At 43.8% G+C, this 17,711-nt stretch overlaps 1 protein-coding gene across 1 annotated transcript in view; it reads left to right on the plus strand.

The window, feature by feature from the left end:
• Positions 1–488: 488 nt before the first annotated feature.
• Positions 489–17,711, plus strand: part of FLT1 (fms related tyrosine kinase 1) — a gene marked incomplete at its 5' end in the record, with an annotated part of 158,605 nt that continues 141,382 nt past the window's right edge. Inside the window, 2 exons of the mRNA XM_006773677.2 lie at positions 489–585; positions 972–1,195. Of these exons, the coding sequence (XP_006773740.1) occupies positions 489–585; positions 972–1,195 (321 nt within the window). The remainder of the gene's footprint in view (positions 586–971; positions 1,196–17,711) is intronic.

The raw sequence follows: 17,711 nt of genomic DNA on the forward strand, positions 1-17,711 counted from the left end.
GGTTCACTGAAGGTTAAGATTGACCTTTGTCAAGGAGGCTACAGGCCTAGGACTTGACCCACCACGACCCACTTTTGGTTAGGAACTTTGATGTGCAGACCATCCTCTGTGATTACTTTAGGTCTCTCAGTATGTAAGGCTGCCATGCAGACCTCCTCTCGGGTTTAGGATGTGCCCCCCTTTTTGTTCACACTCTTGTGGTCTTAATGTAATTGCATTTTGAACCATGTATAAATCTATTAATGTTCTAAATTAATGGGCTTTTGGATATTATTTAAATCATTTTGTATAAAAGGATATATAATATTCACAAGTCTGACTTGGACTAGAAGAAAGTAGTGAATTAAGAGAACTTTGTATTAGGTGCACCTTTCTGCATATGAAAGTTAAGTTAAAGATGAAAAGTCACCTTTATGGAAAGATATGACTTTAAAAAAATGATGAAAGGGCAATTTACAAATAATACATTTCAAAAATTTATTTTCCAGGATCTAGTTCAGGCTCAAAATTAAGAAGTCCTGAACTGAATTTAAATGACACCCAGCATGTCATACAAGCAGGCAAGAAGCTATCTATCAAATGCAGGTAAGTGACTGCCAGTTTGGGGATACTCTGGCTGCCCCTCCTAAGGCGAAGCAGAAAGGTCCCCTCTCAGAGTAGAAAAGTGGAGACTTCAGTGGTCTCTCGTGATTTGCAAAGTGCAAACCACCTGTGTCCTGCTTCCCATGGAGGTAATTCATCTCCTGAAGAGACTCGCTCACTCAAAGGCAAACAGGGGAAGGGATGCCCGAAACATTTTTGCATCTTTCATCCGAGTTGTTGCAAAGCTTTTCCTAATGCCGCGCTTTTCTGTAAAGAGAGAGATGACTCCATCTAAGAAAGGACCTCAGAGTAGTGCTGCCTAATGAGATGGGTGCCTCGGAGCTGGCCCCAGCCCTAATAGTGTTTTATTTTCTTATCTGTGATTGCAGGGGGAAAGCAGACCACTCGTGGTCTTTGCCTGAAACAGTGAGTAAGGAAAGCAAAAGGCTGAACATAACTAAATATGCGTGTGGAAGGGGCGGCAGGCAGTTCTGCAGCACTCTGACCTTGGCCACCGCCGAGGCGAACGACACTGGCTTCTACAGCTGCAAGTACCTATCTCCTGCTTCAAAGAACAAGCTAACAGAATCTACAATATATATATTTATTAATGGTAAGACTTCCGTTTTCTACATTTTGTTTTTTGTAGATTCTCTGAAGTCATAAACCTACCCTGTCCCACTGGAAAGGGAGCTTTCCTAGGGCGTGGGAAAGAAAAGGCCCGGGGAAGAGGTAGACATTTTTAGAATGCATTTTTAAAAAATATATTTTTTTGTTGATTTCAGAGAGGAAGGGAGAGGGAGAAAGAGATAGAAACATCAAGGATGAGAGAGAATCACTGATTGCTACCTCCTGCACGCCCCCTATTGGGGATTGAGGCTGCAACCCGGGCATGTGCCCTGATCGGGAATCGAACCAGTGACCTCCTGGTTCATGGGTTAATGCTCAACCACTGAGCTACACCAGCCGGGCTAGAATGCATTTTTAATGCATTTCCTGAATGTTTATTTCAATTAGAATTTTCATGGATTGGTCAATAATTGTATGCTCCCTGAAGGGAAAGATTCCTATTTTGTTCACAAAACAGTATCCTGACTGGCTCATAGTTGGATGAGTAAATGACAAAATTTTAGTTCTCTCTCTTGATTACTGAGAAGTCCAAAATAGAATACAAAATTTTTTTTGTCCCTTAACACAACTGCATGCTCTTACACATTGAAATTGTTAAAATGTTGTTCTTTTTACTAAATTTATAAATGTAATGTTCCTAATTGTCTCTTGAATGCTACAAAATTGGTTCCAGTTGGTGAAGTTGTATGAGTTCATGTTCCTTAAGCAAGTATAATGATATAAGAGTTGGCATGTGCCATTATATAGGGAAAATAGGGAAAAAGGTAAAAATGATTCATTTTCAGTTATAATTTTAACTAGGGCCTAGTGCACAAATTCATGCACCTTGACAGGAACTGTGGGCTGCACGGCTGCGGTAGGCACAGGGGCAGGTCTTAGCCCATCCTCTGTGCCCCTGCCTGGTCCCTCCCACCACGGCCCAGTCTCCTGTCTGCCGGCAGACCCACTCCCACCACTGCCACTTCCACACGCTGACGGCGCCAGCCCCGCTTGCACCTGCTGACAGAGTGGAGCAATTGGGGCTGGCACCCATAGCAGGTGCGAGCGGCAGCTACTGCCCGATCGCCCCTCAGGAGCAGGGGGAGGTGGAGAAGCCCTCAGGGATGATCAGGGCCAGCAGCTGCCACTCACACCTGCTGATGGCGCTGAGTGATTGGGACCAGTGTCAGGCACCAACAGTGGGTGCAAGCGGTGGCTCTGGCGCCGGCTGTAGGTGCAAGCGCCAGGCAGGACCACAGGGTGTGGGAGCAAAGAATTTTTAGTAACCACCAGAGACTTACCCTGATGACAGCGACTGGCGCCCCTGCCTTGATCTGGTGCCCCCACTCACCTGCTCCACCATCCGACCGTGGCCAAAGCCCTCCATGTTCCGTACACGCTTCCTCGTGGTCAGCGCACATCACAGCGACCGGTTGTTTGGTTGTTCGGTTCCAGTTGTTCCGTTTGATCTATTTGCATATTAGCCTTTTATTATATCGGATGGTACTATTTTCCTTAGAGAATAAAAAAAAGTAATATTTGGAGGAAAGAAGTGCAAAATCCTTAAAGAAATAAAAATTGATGGTAGAGTTGGATCCCTGAAGAAGAATAAGGAAGAGGGCCTGTTAATTTGTTCTTCCTTGTCAGGGACTTTTCTTTTTTTTAATATATTTTATTGATTTTTTTACAGAGAGGAAGGGAGAGAGATAGAGAGTTAGAAACATCTATGAGAGCGAAACATCGACCAGCTGCCTCCTGCACACTCCCCACTGGGGATGTGCCCGCAACCAAGGTACATGCCCTTGACCGGAATCGAACCTGGGACCTTTCAGTCTGCAGGCCGACGCTCTATCCACTGAGCCAAACCGGTTTTGGCGGGACTTTTTTTTTTTTAAATGAGGCCCTAGAGAACATAAAGCAAAATTAGTAGGCACCTTAGGCATAAAAGCAAATTAAAAAGCATAGCAAAACAACCAATCATACATTTCAGTAGCCTACATACACATCATGTATTATGGGATGAGTGAAAGAACGGGATTCTTGCATTGGAGGCAGTACATAGAATTGCATTTTGGTGGGAATCTTTTTGAATTTTTGAAATAAGGTGATTAGACAATGTTTTACTGGAGCATGATATGTAATTAGCAGATTCATAGACAGTAGAACAATTGTGTGATATTGGAAGTAATATATTTTTTTTAAATCCTCACCCAAGGTTATTTTTTTCTATTGATCTTTAGATCAAGAATGGAAGGGGGGGAAGAGAGAAAGATTTAGAGAGAGAGAAACATCGATGTGAGAGAGACACATCGAGACACATCAACTGGTTGCCTCCTGCATGTGCCCCGACTGTGATGAACCTGCAACAGAGTTACGTGTTCTTGACCAGGAATCAAACCTGGGACCCAGGAATGCAATCATCCCACTTACAAATATGAGGAAGCAGGCAGGGATCTTTGCCAAGGGAAGTGAGCCTCTGCTACAGGCGGGAAGGGCAATGGCAGGCAGGAAGCCAGGTAGGGCGGAGAAGGTGCAGAATTAAGGAGAGGCTTTCAGGGATGTGCTTTTGCGGCTCAGGGAGAAAGCAGACACAGTTTGACCGCGGTGGGGAAGGGTATGTATGCAGACATCTGTCTCTTTCGCTAGTTCCACACAGTAGGTTATGTGTTTTCTGGCACTTGTAAAGGACACACACACACACACACACACAAAACACTTTATCCCTGTCTTTCTAGGGGAGTGGGGTAAAATTCATTAATACTAAAATTCTCGTAAATGACTTCCTATAGGTTTATCATAATATGACCTGCAAATCAAATACTTAAATAAGTAAAAGACAACCATCTCTCTTTCAATCTCTCTAAAAAATAACATTCAACTCTTTTCATCTTTAATTCCTATACTGTTCAACAGACCTCATGGGTTTATGGAGCCAGTAGGTAAGGTCGTACAGAACCCGTTTTCTTCAGGCCCTTTGATAGTAGGGGAGAAACTTGGCTATTTAGAATTATTTCCATTTAAACTATACAACAAAGGAGATCTGGCCGGAAATCATTACTTTGGGTGTCAAATCAATTGGTAACCTCAACCCCATGAGGGCAAGGTCCATGCCTATTTAAATGTCTTTAATCTGCAATGTGCCTCCCTGGTACAGTGCCTGCATATAGTAAGAATTCAGTAATATTTGTTCAATGAATATAGGAAGGGATTAACAGACTGTGTAGAATAAATACTCCGTTGAAATTGACATTGAAGATAAATTCCAGGCTAAGTACAAAGAGTGCCGTGACTAATGATAGATGTCTGTTATTAGTTTGGGAGGGAGAGTAATGGCCATTGTGTCTCATATTCATCATCCCTACTGTTCTGCATAGTCCAGAAACATTAGCATAAAATTACAAGTCCCAATATCTCAAAACTGCATAGTCTGGTTAGACACAAGGAAATGGTCTATTTCAAAGGCTGTGTTCTTGGAGAAGGATTGTGAAATGCACTAGTTGTATTTCATAGGACATTAGTATAGGACAGTGGTCGGCAAACTGCGGCTCGCGAGCCACATGCGGCTCCTGGGCCCTTGAGTGTGGCTGTTCCACAAAATACCACATGTGGGTGCGCACATACAGTGTGATTGAAACTTCGTGGCCCATGCGCAGAAGTCAGTATTTTGTGGAAGAGCCACACTCAAAGGGCCAAAGAGCCGCATGTGACTCACGAGCAGCAGTTTGCCGACCACTGGATAGGACATATAAAGTGCTCTATTATATAAGTTCATTGGAGAAATTATAAGACCGATTCTTTTCAATAGCACTAATACTAAAAGATCTTAAATTAATAATAGTAGCCATAGAGGAGCACCATAGACACATCTTTTGAAAAGGTATAGATTTGTAGTCTGATAGGGTTCTAAGAAAAAGAATCAGGGCTGCATAGCTTTATCTACAGTGTAGGGATGCTGAACACACTATTAGATGCTAGTGATTGCCTGCTGTGTAATAGGCACAGCTCCCACGTGAGCACTATGTGAACATTCCTCTAGTATGGAGTGTACAGGGAAGTCAGGATCACCACTGTATCATCACTGCTTGTATAAACCCGCAAAACCTCTGACAATTCATTAACTCAATTTAGTCAACCAAGTAATTATATTTAACTACTTTATTACTGAGTTGTCTGATAAATTAAAATTTCCTTTAATAAATTCTTTTATTAATAAACATAAATAAACATTTATAGTTTCTTCTCATTTAAACAAATGGTTTTATTTACATCATGTTAGTTAAATCTCACAATGATCCATGAAGTCTTCTCCTCATCTTAGTGTGAAAGACCTGAGGCTCCTTCACACCCAGCTATGCGGGCAGTGGGGGAAGGTGTTGGCAGCAGCGTGAGGTGGCTGGTTTTCTCCTCAGTCTCAGTGGTGGGAGGAGAAATTGACTCCGGCCAAGCCTTTTCTAAAGGTTAGAAGATTTCATTGAAATTATTATTGCACCATCTGAGTTGTGACTGTAAAGTAAGGAAACTGACCAGAAAGTGTTTAATGGCATCTCCAACGTTTGTAATACTTTGTCAGTGTCTCCAATTTAGTTAGGAAGACCTCGAACTTGACGTGTTGAGTTCCCCACACATGAAGTCAGCCTGTACCTCTCCAAGCCCAAGACTTTCAGGGCTATTTAAGTGTAATGTCTTCTCTGGAAAATTGTAATTGAAAGGAGGAATATTGGGGGGAGTGCTATGATTGAATGGTTGCATTCTAGCTCTTCCTGTTAATGAAACTCATCTTTCTTTTGCTGCTCTTCACTTGATTGCTTTACTCTCTGCGTCTATTTAAGCAAATGGGTTGGGGCGTTATCATAACAGATTTTCCTCCACTGGTTCGCTCACTTATATAAAACTGATGAGATTTGAGTAGCAGCTTAATTTCAGGTGGAAAACGATCAGGCACACTATGTATGTAATTGAAAAGTAGTAGAAGTTCTAACCACTCAGATATTCTGGGAGAGAATAATCATTATGCTTTCACATAATTATACTTAGAAAATGTCCTGCCTGGCCATGGGACCTTAAGTAAATAAAAATACTAACAGCACAGACATTCTGAGAATTCAATGTACTCACTTGTACAGCACTTCAGATTTTCCCGAAGAGCTTTTCCACAATTATCTCTGAGATAAACTAAGTTGGTGTTATTTCTTCCATTTGATATATGAGAAAACAGCCACAGTGACCTGCACACAATGGACAGAGCTAATAAGTGACAAGCTGGGAGAGGACCCAGGTCAGTCCCTGGGTTAGGGCTATTCCCACCACACTGGAGTTTCAGTCAGTGCCTTCAAACAATGAATTAGTTGTTGTTTTAATCTTTGAGAATATACATTATGTAGTTATTAAGTTTTTTATTTCAAATTCAATTTTTCCCTTTTCTTTTGAGGAATAAGTTAAGCTGGTTTCAGAGTGTTTTTCTGAAACAAATCCTGACCTCAAAGAGCTTTGTGTTGTCCCCTGATGGGGACTGCGCTTGTGTTGGCACCATCTACCTGCACAGGGTTTCACTGCTGCATTGTAGCTCACAGACATAGGTAAGAGACACCACACTCTTTACTAAGCTGAGCAGGGCTTTTAAAAATGTGCACCCCAACCCATTAAATGGGCTGTGGAGTCCAATTAGTGGGTGTAATCAGCATTTTTTTTAAAAAAAAATCAGAATAGAAAGAAAAATGTCCAAATATATTGCAAAAGGTATGGGTAAGTATTGTTTAGTGAAAATTCTTTTTTCATAAAGCTTTTGTATTCATTTTATACACATACTTTCATATATACATTATACCCACATATATGTAAAATACATTTGAGTGTGTGTGTGTGTGTGTGTGTGTGTGTGTGTGTGTGTGTTATGTAAACTTATTGTGGAACTTGGTAGAATAAGTTTAAAAGTTTTTGCCCTGCCCAGAGTAGCTCAGTTGGTTGGGCATCGACCTATACACCTAAGGGTTGCTGGTTCAATCCCTGGTCAGGGCACATGCCCAGGTTGTAGGATCGATCCCCAGTGGGAGGTGTGCAGGAGGCAGCCAATCAATGTTTCACTCTCACAGCAATGTTTCTCTCTCTCTCTCCCTCTCCCTTCCTCTCTCTCTAAAAATCAATTTAAAAGTTTTTTTAAGAAAAATGTTTTCAACACCTCCTGTCCATGGGGCCCTTTCCAGTCTGCCTCAGAACTGTCTTCCTCATAGCCTGGGTGGGCGCCCAGGGCCGGAGTCTGAGCCTTACCTACCTTCACTCCTTCGCCCAGGGCTGTGATGAGCTTGGCTCAGCAAGTCTGCGGAATTGAAGGCAACCAGAAAAGAAAGAAGGAAAATATGGGGCCTGGAAAGGGGCTGGGGCCTGGAAGGGGTTGGGGAGTCACATGGGAAGCTGGGGGCAGAGCCAGCATCCAAGCCCTGCTCCAAATTGTCCCACAACCTCTGCAGCTCAAACCCTGACCCTTCTCTGATTGTCCACAGGCACCCCCTGCGGATGGGACCATAATGGGGCCTCCTGAGTCTTCTAGGGTTCAGCCTGCCTCCCATGCAGGCCCAGGCCCAGGCCCAGGGGATGTCTTTATGGGTCTTCCACCTGAAAGTGGGGCTGAGGTCTGGTAGGGCAAGCTTGACTTCTGATGCCTTTGCTCCTGTATTTGTTTCTTACTGCTGCTGCAGCAAATCTCCACAAACATAGTAGCTTAAAACAAGACTTATTTTTTGTTCTTGAGGTTAGAGTTCTGATGCAGGTCTAGTGAGCTGAAGTCAAGGCTGGGTTCCTTCTGGAGGCTCGAGGGGAGAATTCCCTGGCATCTTCCAGATTTTAGAGGCCACCTTCCCATAAACCTTGGCTCATGACCCAGTCCATTTCAAAGCCTTTTCACATCATAGCACTTGTCTCTTGCTTCCTTCTTTCACTGTGTGTGTGTGTGTGTGTGTGTGTGTGTATTAATTTTAGAGACAGAGAGGAGGGAAAAGGGAGAGAAAGAAATATTCATGAGATGGAAACATTTTTCAGCAGCCTCCTGCATGCCCCCTATTGAGGATCGAGCCCACAACCCGGGCATGTGCCTTGACAGGGAACCAAGCTGGCCACCTCTTGGTGCATGGATGACACTCAACCACATGACGCACAGTGGCCAGGGCCCTCTTCCACTGTGTAAGGACCCCTGTGATTACCTTTGGCGGACCCTCTCCCTATTTGTAAGGTCAGCTGATTAGCAACCTTAATTTCACCTGCAACCTTAGCTCCCCTTCGCATGGAACCCAACATAGTCACAGGTTCCAGAGATTAGGATGTGGGCATCTTTGGGGGACCATGATTTTGCCCACCACAGCCTCCATTCATCCCCTGCCCTGTGGGGCACCTAGTCCTACCCCAGGAAGACAAGGGCTCAGTTACCCTCCTGGCCTCTGCCCACCCCTAGGCCCTCTTAGCAAGAGAGTGGGCAGTTCAGACTCAGGTGTGACTCAGCCTCGCCTGTGCCTCTGAGGGTGCTGCCAGGGTCGGCCAGCTCTCTTGGGTCTGTCCCCCTCTTTCCAGGTACTTGGCCAGAAACTGGCCAGTGTAGATGGAACACAAAAGCCTTTGTACATTTGTAGGAGTTAGTAGTACTGCTTTTGTATATGTGTATTCAGGACAGGACCCGGGTTTTTATAGCTTGATATAAAGCGGATCTTGAAAGTGGAAAAAAAATTTAAACAAGTGAACATTAAAGTTTTAAAAGGCTTAGTTGCGGGGGGGGTAGGGGTGTCATTGTATACTTTTTATTTGGGAAAAGAGCACCAAAGGGAAGCAGCATGGTGGTTTTCACACAGCACTGCGGGGCCAGGGGCCTGGAGAGAGCGTGGTGTGGCAACCACCCCTGTCCTCCAGGCGCAGGGGCTGCACCGCTGCTGTGAGGCTCTGTGCACGCTCCTCGCCGCTCTCCTGAACGGTTTCCCACAGCTCCCTGACCCAGGAGGTGCATCGGCAGATGGAGCCTGTGTGTGGGTGTGGATGGCACACCTGCTACTTGCAAGGCCTTGTTGTTTGTTGTGTGGGAGGCACAAAGAGCGAAGATATGGCATTCTGTCATTTTGGAGTCCCCTGGTCAGTTTCTAGGACCACAACTTATACTAGATTTCTAAATGCACAGGTTTAACTTTTTAAAGGAATAACTATTGTTCAGAAGTGTTTTTTCCAGGGAGTGGGAGGACTCTTCCAATAGTCCTGAATATGCCTTGCCTTCAGGGTTCCATGTGCCTGGACGTTCTTCTCCAACACTGCCTTCCAAACCCGGGTCTGACAAGGTGGGCACACATGAGGTGCCTGTCGACATTGCTCAGCTGGGGGCTGGCTGAGCAGCTGGTGTTTATTGTTCATTTTGCCACCCTGGTGTGGCATGTCCCATCAGTACTGACATTAGAACAAGCAGGGACGTAGGTGAAAAGAGTCGCAACCAGGAGCTTTATGCAGGGCGCCTCCAGACTGTCACTGTCCCCGGGCAATCATAGTCTCTGTGAGGTGGGAATGCACAAAGGCTGTCAGCCCCAACCTGAGCTGCAAGGAGGTCTTGCCGCTTCTGCCTGTCACACACAGTTATGAGGCAGGCAGAATGGAGGGCGCAGACAGCAGCGGGGGCTGAGCACGCTTGCAAAGCCTCTAAAAATACTTCAATGGAATCATGGTCATACCTTTGCGAGAGAAACTTTAAAAAGAAAATATGCGGTCTATTCCTCGAAATTCTCTGAGGAAAATAGGCTAAAACAGTTTACATGTTTTAGGAGGAAAAAAATTAAGAAGCCAACTTTTACAAAAAAACAACCTCTTAGCCACACTCGTTGGCTGAGTTCTTTATAAAGGCCTGGAATTCTTAGCAAATTTATGACATTATGTATTATTGCTTGGTTAATGTCTAGAGTCTTCTCCAGATTTATTTTATTTATTTTTAAACTTACTCCTATTCTTAATTGAATGAATTGGGGTGACATTGGTTTATATAATCATATAGGTTTCAGGTGTACAATTCTATGATACACCATCCATATACTGTACTGTGTGTTCACCACCCCAAGTCAAGTCTTCCTCCGTCACCATGTATTTATCCCCCTTTACCCTCCTCCACCTCCCACCCCCTCCTCTCCAGATTTAAAGCTCAGTTTTCAGCACCTGCTCATGTACCCTCCCCCTGCCGGTCCACAGGGCTCTCACACCTCCCTTACTCATGTCACTGCATCCCTAAGCCTGGCTCCTTCCATTTATTTTCTGAACCTTGTGTTTATCCTGACCTGAATCGTTCAGTAAGAATTGGTTTCCAAAGTTTTGGTCTCAGGGACTGTCTAAGATTCCTACCCTAGCAGCCACCTGCGCCGTGGTTGTTGAGGAGAAAACTTCCAGGCACCTTGCGTCGTTGTCTGGAAACCGCAAGCAGGGACAGACTTCTCACATCATTGCCCAATGTGTTTGCTCAGCAGACAGATGGACACGTTGGGTACACAGGGTTTGGAAGTTTGGACTCTCAGCTCCTGGACTGAGACACGTCTGAAACGTCTGGGTAGGTGGGTTTCCTAGAATGGCAACAGTCTGAGGTTGACTTGCATTTGCCGAATTCTACTTCAAATGCTCTTCTGTAAAAAATTCCTAGGAGTTTTCTGCCTGTCCCTGCATACAGCTTCATCAAAAATCTAGTACAAGGTCAGGTTTTGCTGGATATCTTTTTATTTTTATTTTGAAACAGTTGTGTAAAAGGGGAAACACATATTTCTGGGATTTAGAACATACACTGAGGACACTGTTGATTGGACCCGCAGACTGCTCTGCAGCCTGGCTCTGTGTTCCCTCTAGGCCGAAGCATGAAGGAGATTATCCGTTCTATCCATCACTGCGGGACAGCTGATTAGGACCACATGGCTAGAGTTTAGACAAGAGTAACTTAACTCTTATCCATTCTCCTTTTCAAATACATGAAAGCTTGATGGAAGACATTCTTGATCTCGTTAAGCCCTGCCATTTCACATTTCCCTTCTAGAAACATTTCTGTCATTAGACACCAAGGGACTTTGACTATACACAGTAGGACAGAAGTCACTCACGTTGGTGGCATGGTTGGCAGTCAGGAGTGTTGCATCTTCTTTCCTAAGTCCCTGTCCCGATCTTGTGTTCACCTAGTCTGTTCCCAGGGGATTTCCTCCTTAGCACTTGAAGGAATCTGCCAAATGCCCAAGCCATTCCTTTAAGAGAGACCATTTCCTGACACCCCCTAGGCTCGATATCAGAAAATGTTGGCATGCCAGCTCTCTGAAGCCACATTGATAAGTTTTGCTAGCAAAAACACAATCTATAATAATAAAAGGGTAATATGCTAAGTAGACTGGACAGCTGAACGACCTTCTGGATGTCATTCCAGATGTCCTTCCAGACAGAGCTGCTATGGCATGGGCCAAGGCAGAGGTGGTTAGCAGCGATCAGGCAGGCAGGTGAGCAGTTAAGGGCCATCAGGCGGGTAGGCGAGTAGTTAGGGGTGATGAGGCAGGCAGGTGAGTGGTTAGAGGCAATGAGGCAGGCAAGCAGAGGCAGTTAGGGGTGATCAGGTAGGCAGGTGAGAAGTTAGGGGCAATTGAGCAGGTAGGTGAGCAGTTAGGGGCAATCAGGCAGGCAGGCAGAGTGGTGATGAGGCAGGCAGGCAAGTGGTAAGGGGCAATGAAGCAAGCAGGCAGAGACAGTTAGGGGTGATCAGGCAGGTAGGTGAGTAGTTAAGGGTGATCAGGCAGGCAGGCGAGTGATTAGGGGTGATTGGGCAGGCCAGGCAGGTGAATGGTTAGGAGCCAGCGGTCCCGGATTGTGAGAGGGATATCCCAGATTGCAAGAGGGTGCAGGCCAGGCTGAAGGACCCCTCCCCCGTGCAAAAATGTTATGCACTGGGCCTCTAGTCTTTATAATAAAAGCATAATATGCTAACTAGACCAGACATCCTTCCAGATGTCCTTCCTTCTAGACAAAGTTGCAGCAGGCAGGGGCCGGCCACAGCAGAGGTGGCAGAGGCCTCTGGGGGGAAGGGGGCTGGGCCAAGGCCCTTGCATGAATTTCATACACCGGGCCTCTAGTTGTAGATAACCAGGCATTGAGTACAACTACATACATACTCAAAAATAATCAGAATGAATGTAGTCTTGAATGAGCCATTTGGACATCACCTAAGACTTTGAAAAGTTAATAATTGAGGTAGAATTACAAAATCTCAAGATGGCAATAAAATGGACCGTATCCTCTCATTTCTCCCTACAAGCAAGAAATATGAAAAATGGTACATCAAAACTTTATGGTTTAAAGGTGTTTTGTTAAATCTGCTTTAAGTCACCTTTTAAGAAAAATGAGCAAGGGAATTTTTCAGGAGAAATCGCCTTCAACTGAAAAGGCTTTAAGTTTCTGCCATTTTATAACTTTCTTTAACAATAATAATGAAGCACCTGCCTGCCTGGAGATAAGGAGGTGATCTGTTTTGGTCTTTATGGTCACTTTGGATACTTTTAAGTCTTCCTTTAGTATTTGAAATTTTTTGTTGTTTGGTCGTCTGATGCATTTTTGCTGGGTTACCTTGGCAGTCCTCTTGGCATACTCATTGTGCTATTTAAAGTCGGTGACTACTAAAGCAGAAACACACCTCCCTTCCTTCCTTCATCAAATACCAGTTAATAAGCTATCGTCAAAACAACGTGATCTGGGGTTCAAATTGGGTTCAAAGCCCTGTTCCGATACATGTTAGGCATTGCTACAGATTATTTCATAAGAATAATGGCTAACAAGCAGGTCTTGCTCTGTGCTGGACGCTGTTCTAAACACTTGGCATATGGTCACAGCTTCATTCTCACAGCCACTCTGTGAAGTAACACTATCCTTTTCATCTCTTTTTCACAGAACAGCTAAGTAACGCGCCCATAGAGCTAGTCATATAAATAGTACATATAGTCACAGAACTAGTACACGGTAGAAAAGCTGGTTCCTGCCTTGACCACCTGCCATAGTCAGGAGTCCTTATATATAAAACCCTTAGTTTCTGTGTTTGGCCTACAGTATGCATCGGGTAAGTGTTTACTATTGTAACAGGGAGGCTGTGGCTGAGACAACCCTTGTGAGAATGATTTCAGGCTTTTAGTTGACTACACATTCATCAAGAAAACCCAGTCTTGGCTGCATTAATCAATATAGAGTATACCAAAGAAATGCATACACACACTTTGAATAATTATAAAGGCAGTGTTTATTAAAATATATTTAATTTTCAAAATTGAGCTATCAGTTGTCAAAGTGTGTATGCATATTTGGGGGGGACACCATATATAAAGTTTTCAGAATAGAGTGGGTACCAGTCTCACTGTTCAGTTCACACTTCAAAAGGGACAATGGAAACAGGAATTCCAGGCAAATTAACCCCTCTCACCTTCATTTCATCATCCGTAAAATAGATACCTGCCTCATGAGGTTGTGACCATAAAATAATCTGATGATTTCTTATTTTCATTGGTTAGAAACAATGAAAGAACTGAAATGTTTAATCTAAAAAGTAAAAAAAAAAATGAGTGGGAAAATAGGAAATATGACTGTGATGATCTCCTTCAAAGTTTTCTTAGGTGAACAAGAGATTAAGCCTTTATAAACAAAGATGGCAGAACTACTATCTAAGAATGAAAGAATTCAAGACGGGCAGATTCCAGCTTGATGTAAGGAAATGTTCTCTAACGTGTAAAGCTATCCAAAAGTGGAATGACTGTCTTGGGAGATGGTGCGTTCTTCCTGTGTCTAGGCATTCCAGCACAGGACAGGTGCTCACCTGGTGGGACTGGGCACAAGGGTGCCCCAGGCCCTCCCACTGTTGAGATTCGATGCAGGCCCGGTGTGTCACTATTACTGGCTCAGGTTTATTACATATATCATCTCATTTCATTTCAACAACCCAATGGGATACATTCTAATAGCAGTCTCTTTTACAGGAAAGTCGGAAAAATTCCATACCAAGTTCAAGAAGGCATACTTTGTAAATTATTAAGTCAAGTTTTGGACCCAGATTAACTCCCAAACCCCTGCTATTTCCAACATGGCCTTGCCTGGGCTTGCCAGTCAACTTCTTCCAAGCTTTATGTGTAGCATAAACTGAAGTGTGTGTGTGTGTGTGTGTGTGTGTGTGTGTGTGTGTGTGGTGGGGAGGTGGGGTGTGCAGTGGGCTCTGTGCAGGTTACAAATGAAAGCGTTCAGGCCAGATTTTGATTGGCAGGCATAGTGCTTTTGGCTGTCAGTATTTATAATTGGAGGAGTTTACATAAAAATCTGTCTTAAAGATTGGCAACTCTAGTCACATTTGGCCCAAATTCCCACTTGGCAACAACTGGCTGCAGCATGCAGGGACTGCCCCTTTGTCACGGCCCCCGCATTCTCACCTGCTACCACTCCTACTGCCTCTCATCCTGCTGCTGCGCTCGTCTGCCTGCCTTGCCCGGCCTCCAGAGGAATGTCACTGTGCTATGCTCATGTGCCCATTTCGGTGAAAACACACAAATCAAAGTTCAGGAGTAGGAAAGGGCCTGTCACGTTTTCTAGTTGGAAAGTTGAGCTTGAGTCCCATGGTGGCACTGGGCATCAGTGCAGGATCTCAACAAAATCCTGGCTCCTGACTTTACTGCACACACTCTGGAGAGAATGTTCTCCTGATGGGCAGTATGGAGGCCGCTCTCTAAGAGAACCCGTGGCCCGGCTGGAGAGGGGACTAACCAAGCCCCTGCCCTTGAGGATTACTGTGTCCTTGGGAGGCATTTTATCTCTAGTCTCCATAAAATAGGACTTGGTCTGGTTTGAGTGCTCTTGGTTCTGAGGGTTTTCAGAGGCCCCTTAAGAGTCCCCAGCACCTTCTGTCAGGGAGAGCTAAGCGGAAGTGTGAGGATTACTTATCCGTTTGTTGTTTCATATTTCTAAGTTCTTTCAGAAGATCCCAGGTTAACCCTGTCTTTGTGCCACCAGTCCTATCACTGCTGTGAATATTTGAAGGTGTAGTTGTCACTCCCAAGTCATCTGGGGGAATTAGGATCAGATTTTGGGATGGTGGAGAGAGAATGGTCAAAAAACTGGAATTCAGTTTTGGCTCAGCCATTAGTATAATTCCTGTGCTTGTGGGAAGGTTTCTCTCTGGGCCTCAGTTTCCTCTTCTGTAATGTAAGAGGCAATGTTAGGACACCTTAAAAGTCCATTGACAGTTTTACAAATTTATGATTCAAAAGTAGAGCTGGGAATAATAGGACTTGGAACATGGCCAAAAATCTTGGCAGTAGAAGGAAAAGTTACAGTAGTCCATCAGAGCTCCTTGCTTCTTCCTTTCTCTTTCATTTCCTTCCTCCTTCCTCCTTCCCTCCTTTCTTCCTCCTTTCCTTCTTTCCTTCCTTCTTTCCTTACCCTCCTTCTTTCCATCCATCCACCTCTCCATCTTCCCCTTTTTCCCCTTTCTTCCCCCCTCCCACTTTCTTTTTACCTTCTTTCCTGTCTTTCTTTCCTTTTGAGATGCTTTACTTGATCAAGATGAAGATATGACTGAGGTCATTCACTTAGTCAACATAGAAATCAACTAAGCAGTTTTATGTGAACACTCAAGGAGCAAAGTTCTAGGAAGCATGGAAATCCTGAAACCTTTGTTGCCTTCCCTGATCTTATAATCTAGTCAAGTTTACCATCTACCCAGTACCCTACTCTCATGTAGATCTTTAACTAACTTCTTTAAATCCTATCTACACATTTTTTAAAATGCTGTTCATATTCCCCCTCAAGGCAGAATTTAGTACCTGCTTTTTTTCTAACATGAAAGGTCTATAAGTGGGGGTACATGTGTTGACCATGCTGCTAGACCGTCAGGACCTTAAATTCCTGGGCTGTGCTTTATGCGCTGTGCTGGGCACATGATATGTCCTAATTTAACTTTTTTCTTTCTTTTGCCTCATCCAATATCTTCTCCAGAAACATCAATTGACTATGTGCCGTGTGTCCAGCTTATGCTAGACACTGGGTTGAGATGATTGATCACCCTAGTCACCTGCTACAGCCACACACATTTCAAGGAACAAGCTCATAGAAGATGCAAGAGGATAGAGAGAGGGTGGCCCATCATCTCTGTTTTCTTCTCTCCTTTCTAACTCTTGTCTTTTTCTCCTTCCTTGCTATCCAGTCCACAGTTATAAGTAGGCAGTGGGCCTTCAAAGTGAGGCAAGGCAAAACCACATGTTTCTCTTTTAAAGTTAGGTAGGTAGTTGGGAAACAGCTTTTTTAGAAAGAGAAATTTCTTATTTTATACCACACAAATAATGCGTTTTTTAATTTTTTTTAGTTTGGGATGGCATCTCGAGTTTGAAATGTAATGACCTTTTCTGTTTACCTTGCTTTAATAGAAATACTGTGTAAATTAGCTGCCTGGATGGCGGAAACGGGCAGCTGATGTTCCTAGGTCAGCTGTCCTGGATTATTCACTTCTGAATCTGGATACTGATTCACCACTAGTGGTGACAGTGGTAAATTACAAGTGAAGTTTTGTGGTAGTCACTGGGGTAATCAGGATAACTCACTAGGAAATACTTAATTTTATACTCCGTGTGGACCATAATACTCAGACACATCAGCCAGGTAACTTCTCATCTAAATGAAGACAGGGATACTTCACTATGTTCCCCACTGACCTGGGCTGCCAAGAAGAACTGAAGACATATTAGTAATCAATATGGCTTTGTCACAGGGGAAAATCCCACTTTTTGTGAGTTGCTCACCCAGATGCAGAGGGAAGTGGGAGAAAAAGGTTGCAAGGGCCCATGAAGGGAGGAGTCCACACTGGATGATCTCCAGGTACTATTCCAGCTCAGAAAATAGTGGGTCATCACATCTAAGAAAGAGTCTAAAGTTCTGTTTTCTTCAAAATAAGATTTTTAGGTATAATTAATACACCATACAATTTATATAAAGTGTCCAATTTCATTGTTTTTAGCATGTTGACAGATATATGCAATCCTCACCAGTCAGTCTTAAAACATTATAGTATCTCAAAGAGTCCCCATACTCCTCAGCTACCGCCCCCCCACCCTCCCCGCCCCCAATAACTTTCAGCCCTAAGCCACCACAAATCCACCAGAATAGATTTGCCTAGTCTGGATTTTTCATGTAAATAAAATAATAAAATATGTGACTTTTTTATTATTAAATCAAATGCATAAATATGTGCTATCTTTTTTCATTCAGCATAATGTTTCAAGGTACCATTATCAGTACTTTGTATCTTTATATGGCTGAATAATATTCCACTGTAGATCTACATTTCAGCTACCTATTTATCAGTACATGGACATTTGAGTAGTTTTCACTTTTTGGCTATTATGGATAGTCCTCCAATAAACATCCACTTAGAAGTTTTTATATAGACATAAGTTTTCATCCTCTTATGTAGATACCTAGGTAAGGAATTGCTGGGTCATGTTTAATCATTTGAAGAACTGCCAGACTCTTTC

The sequence above is a fragment of the Myotis davidii genome, unplaced genomic scaffold, assembly GCF_000327345.1.
Source record: "Myotis davidii unplaced genomic scaffold, ASM32734v1 scaffold65, whole genome shotgun sequence".
NCBI lineage: Eukaryota > Metazoa > Chordata > Mammalia > Chiroptera > Vespertilionidae > Myotis > Myotis davidii.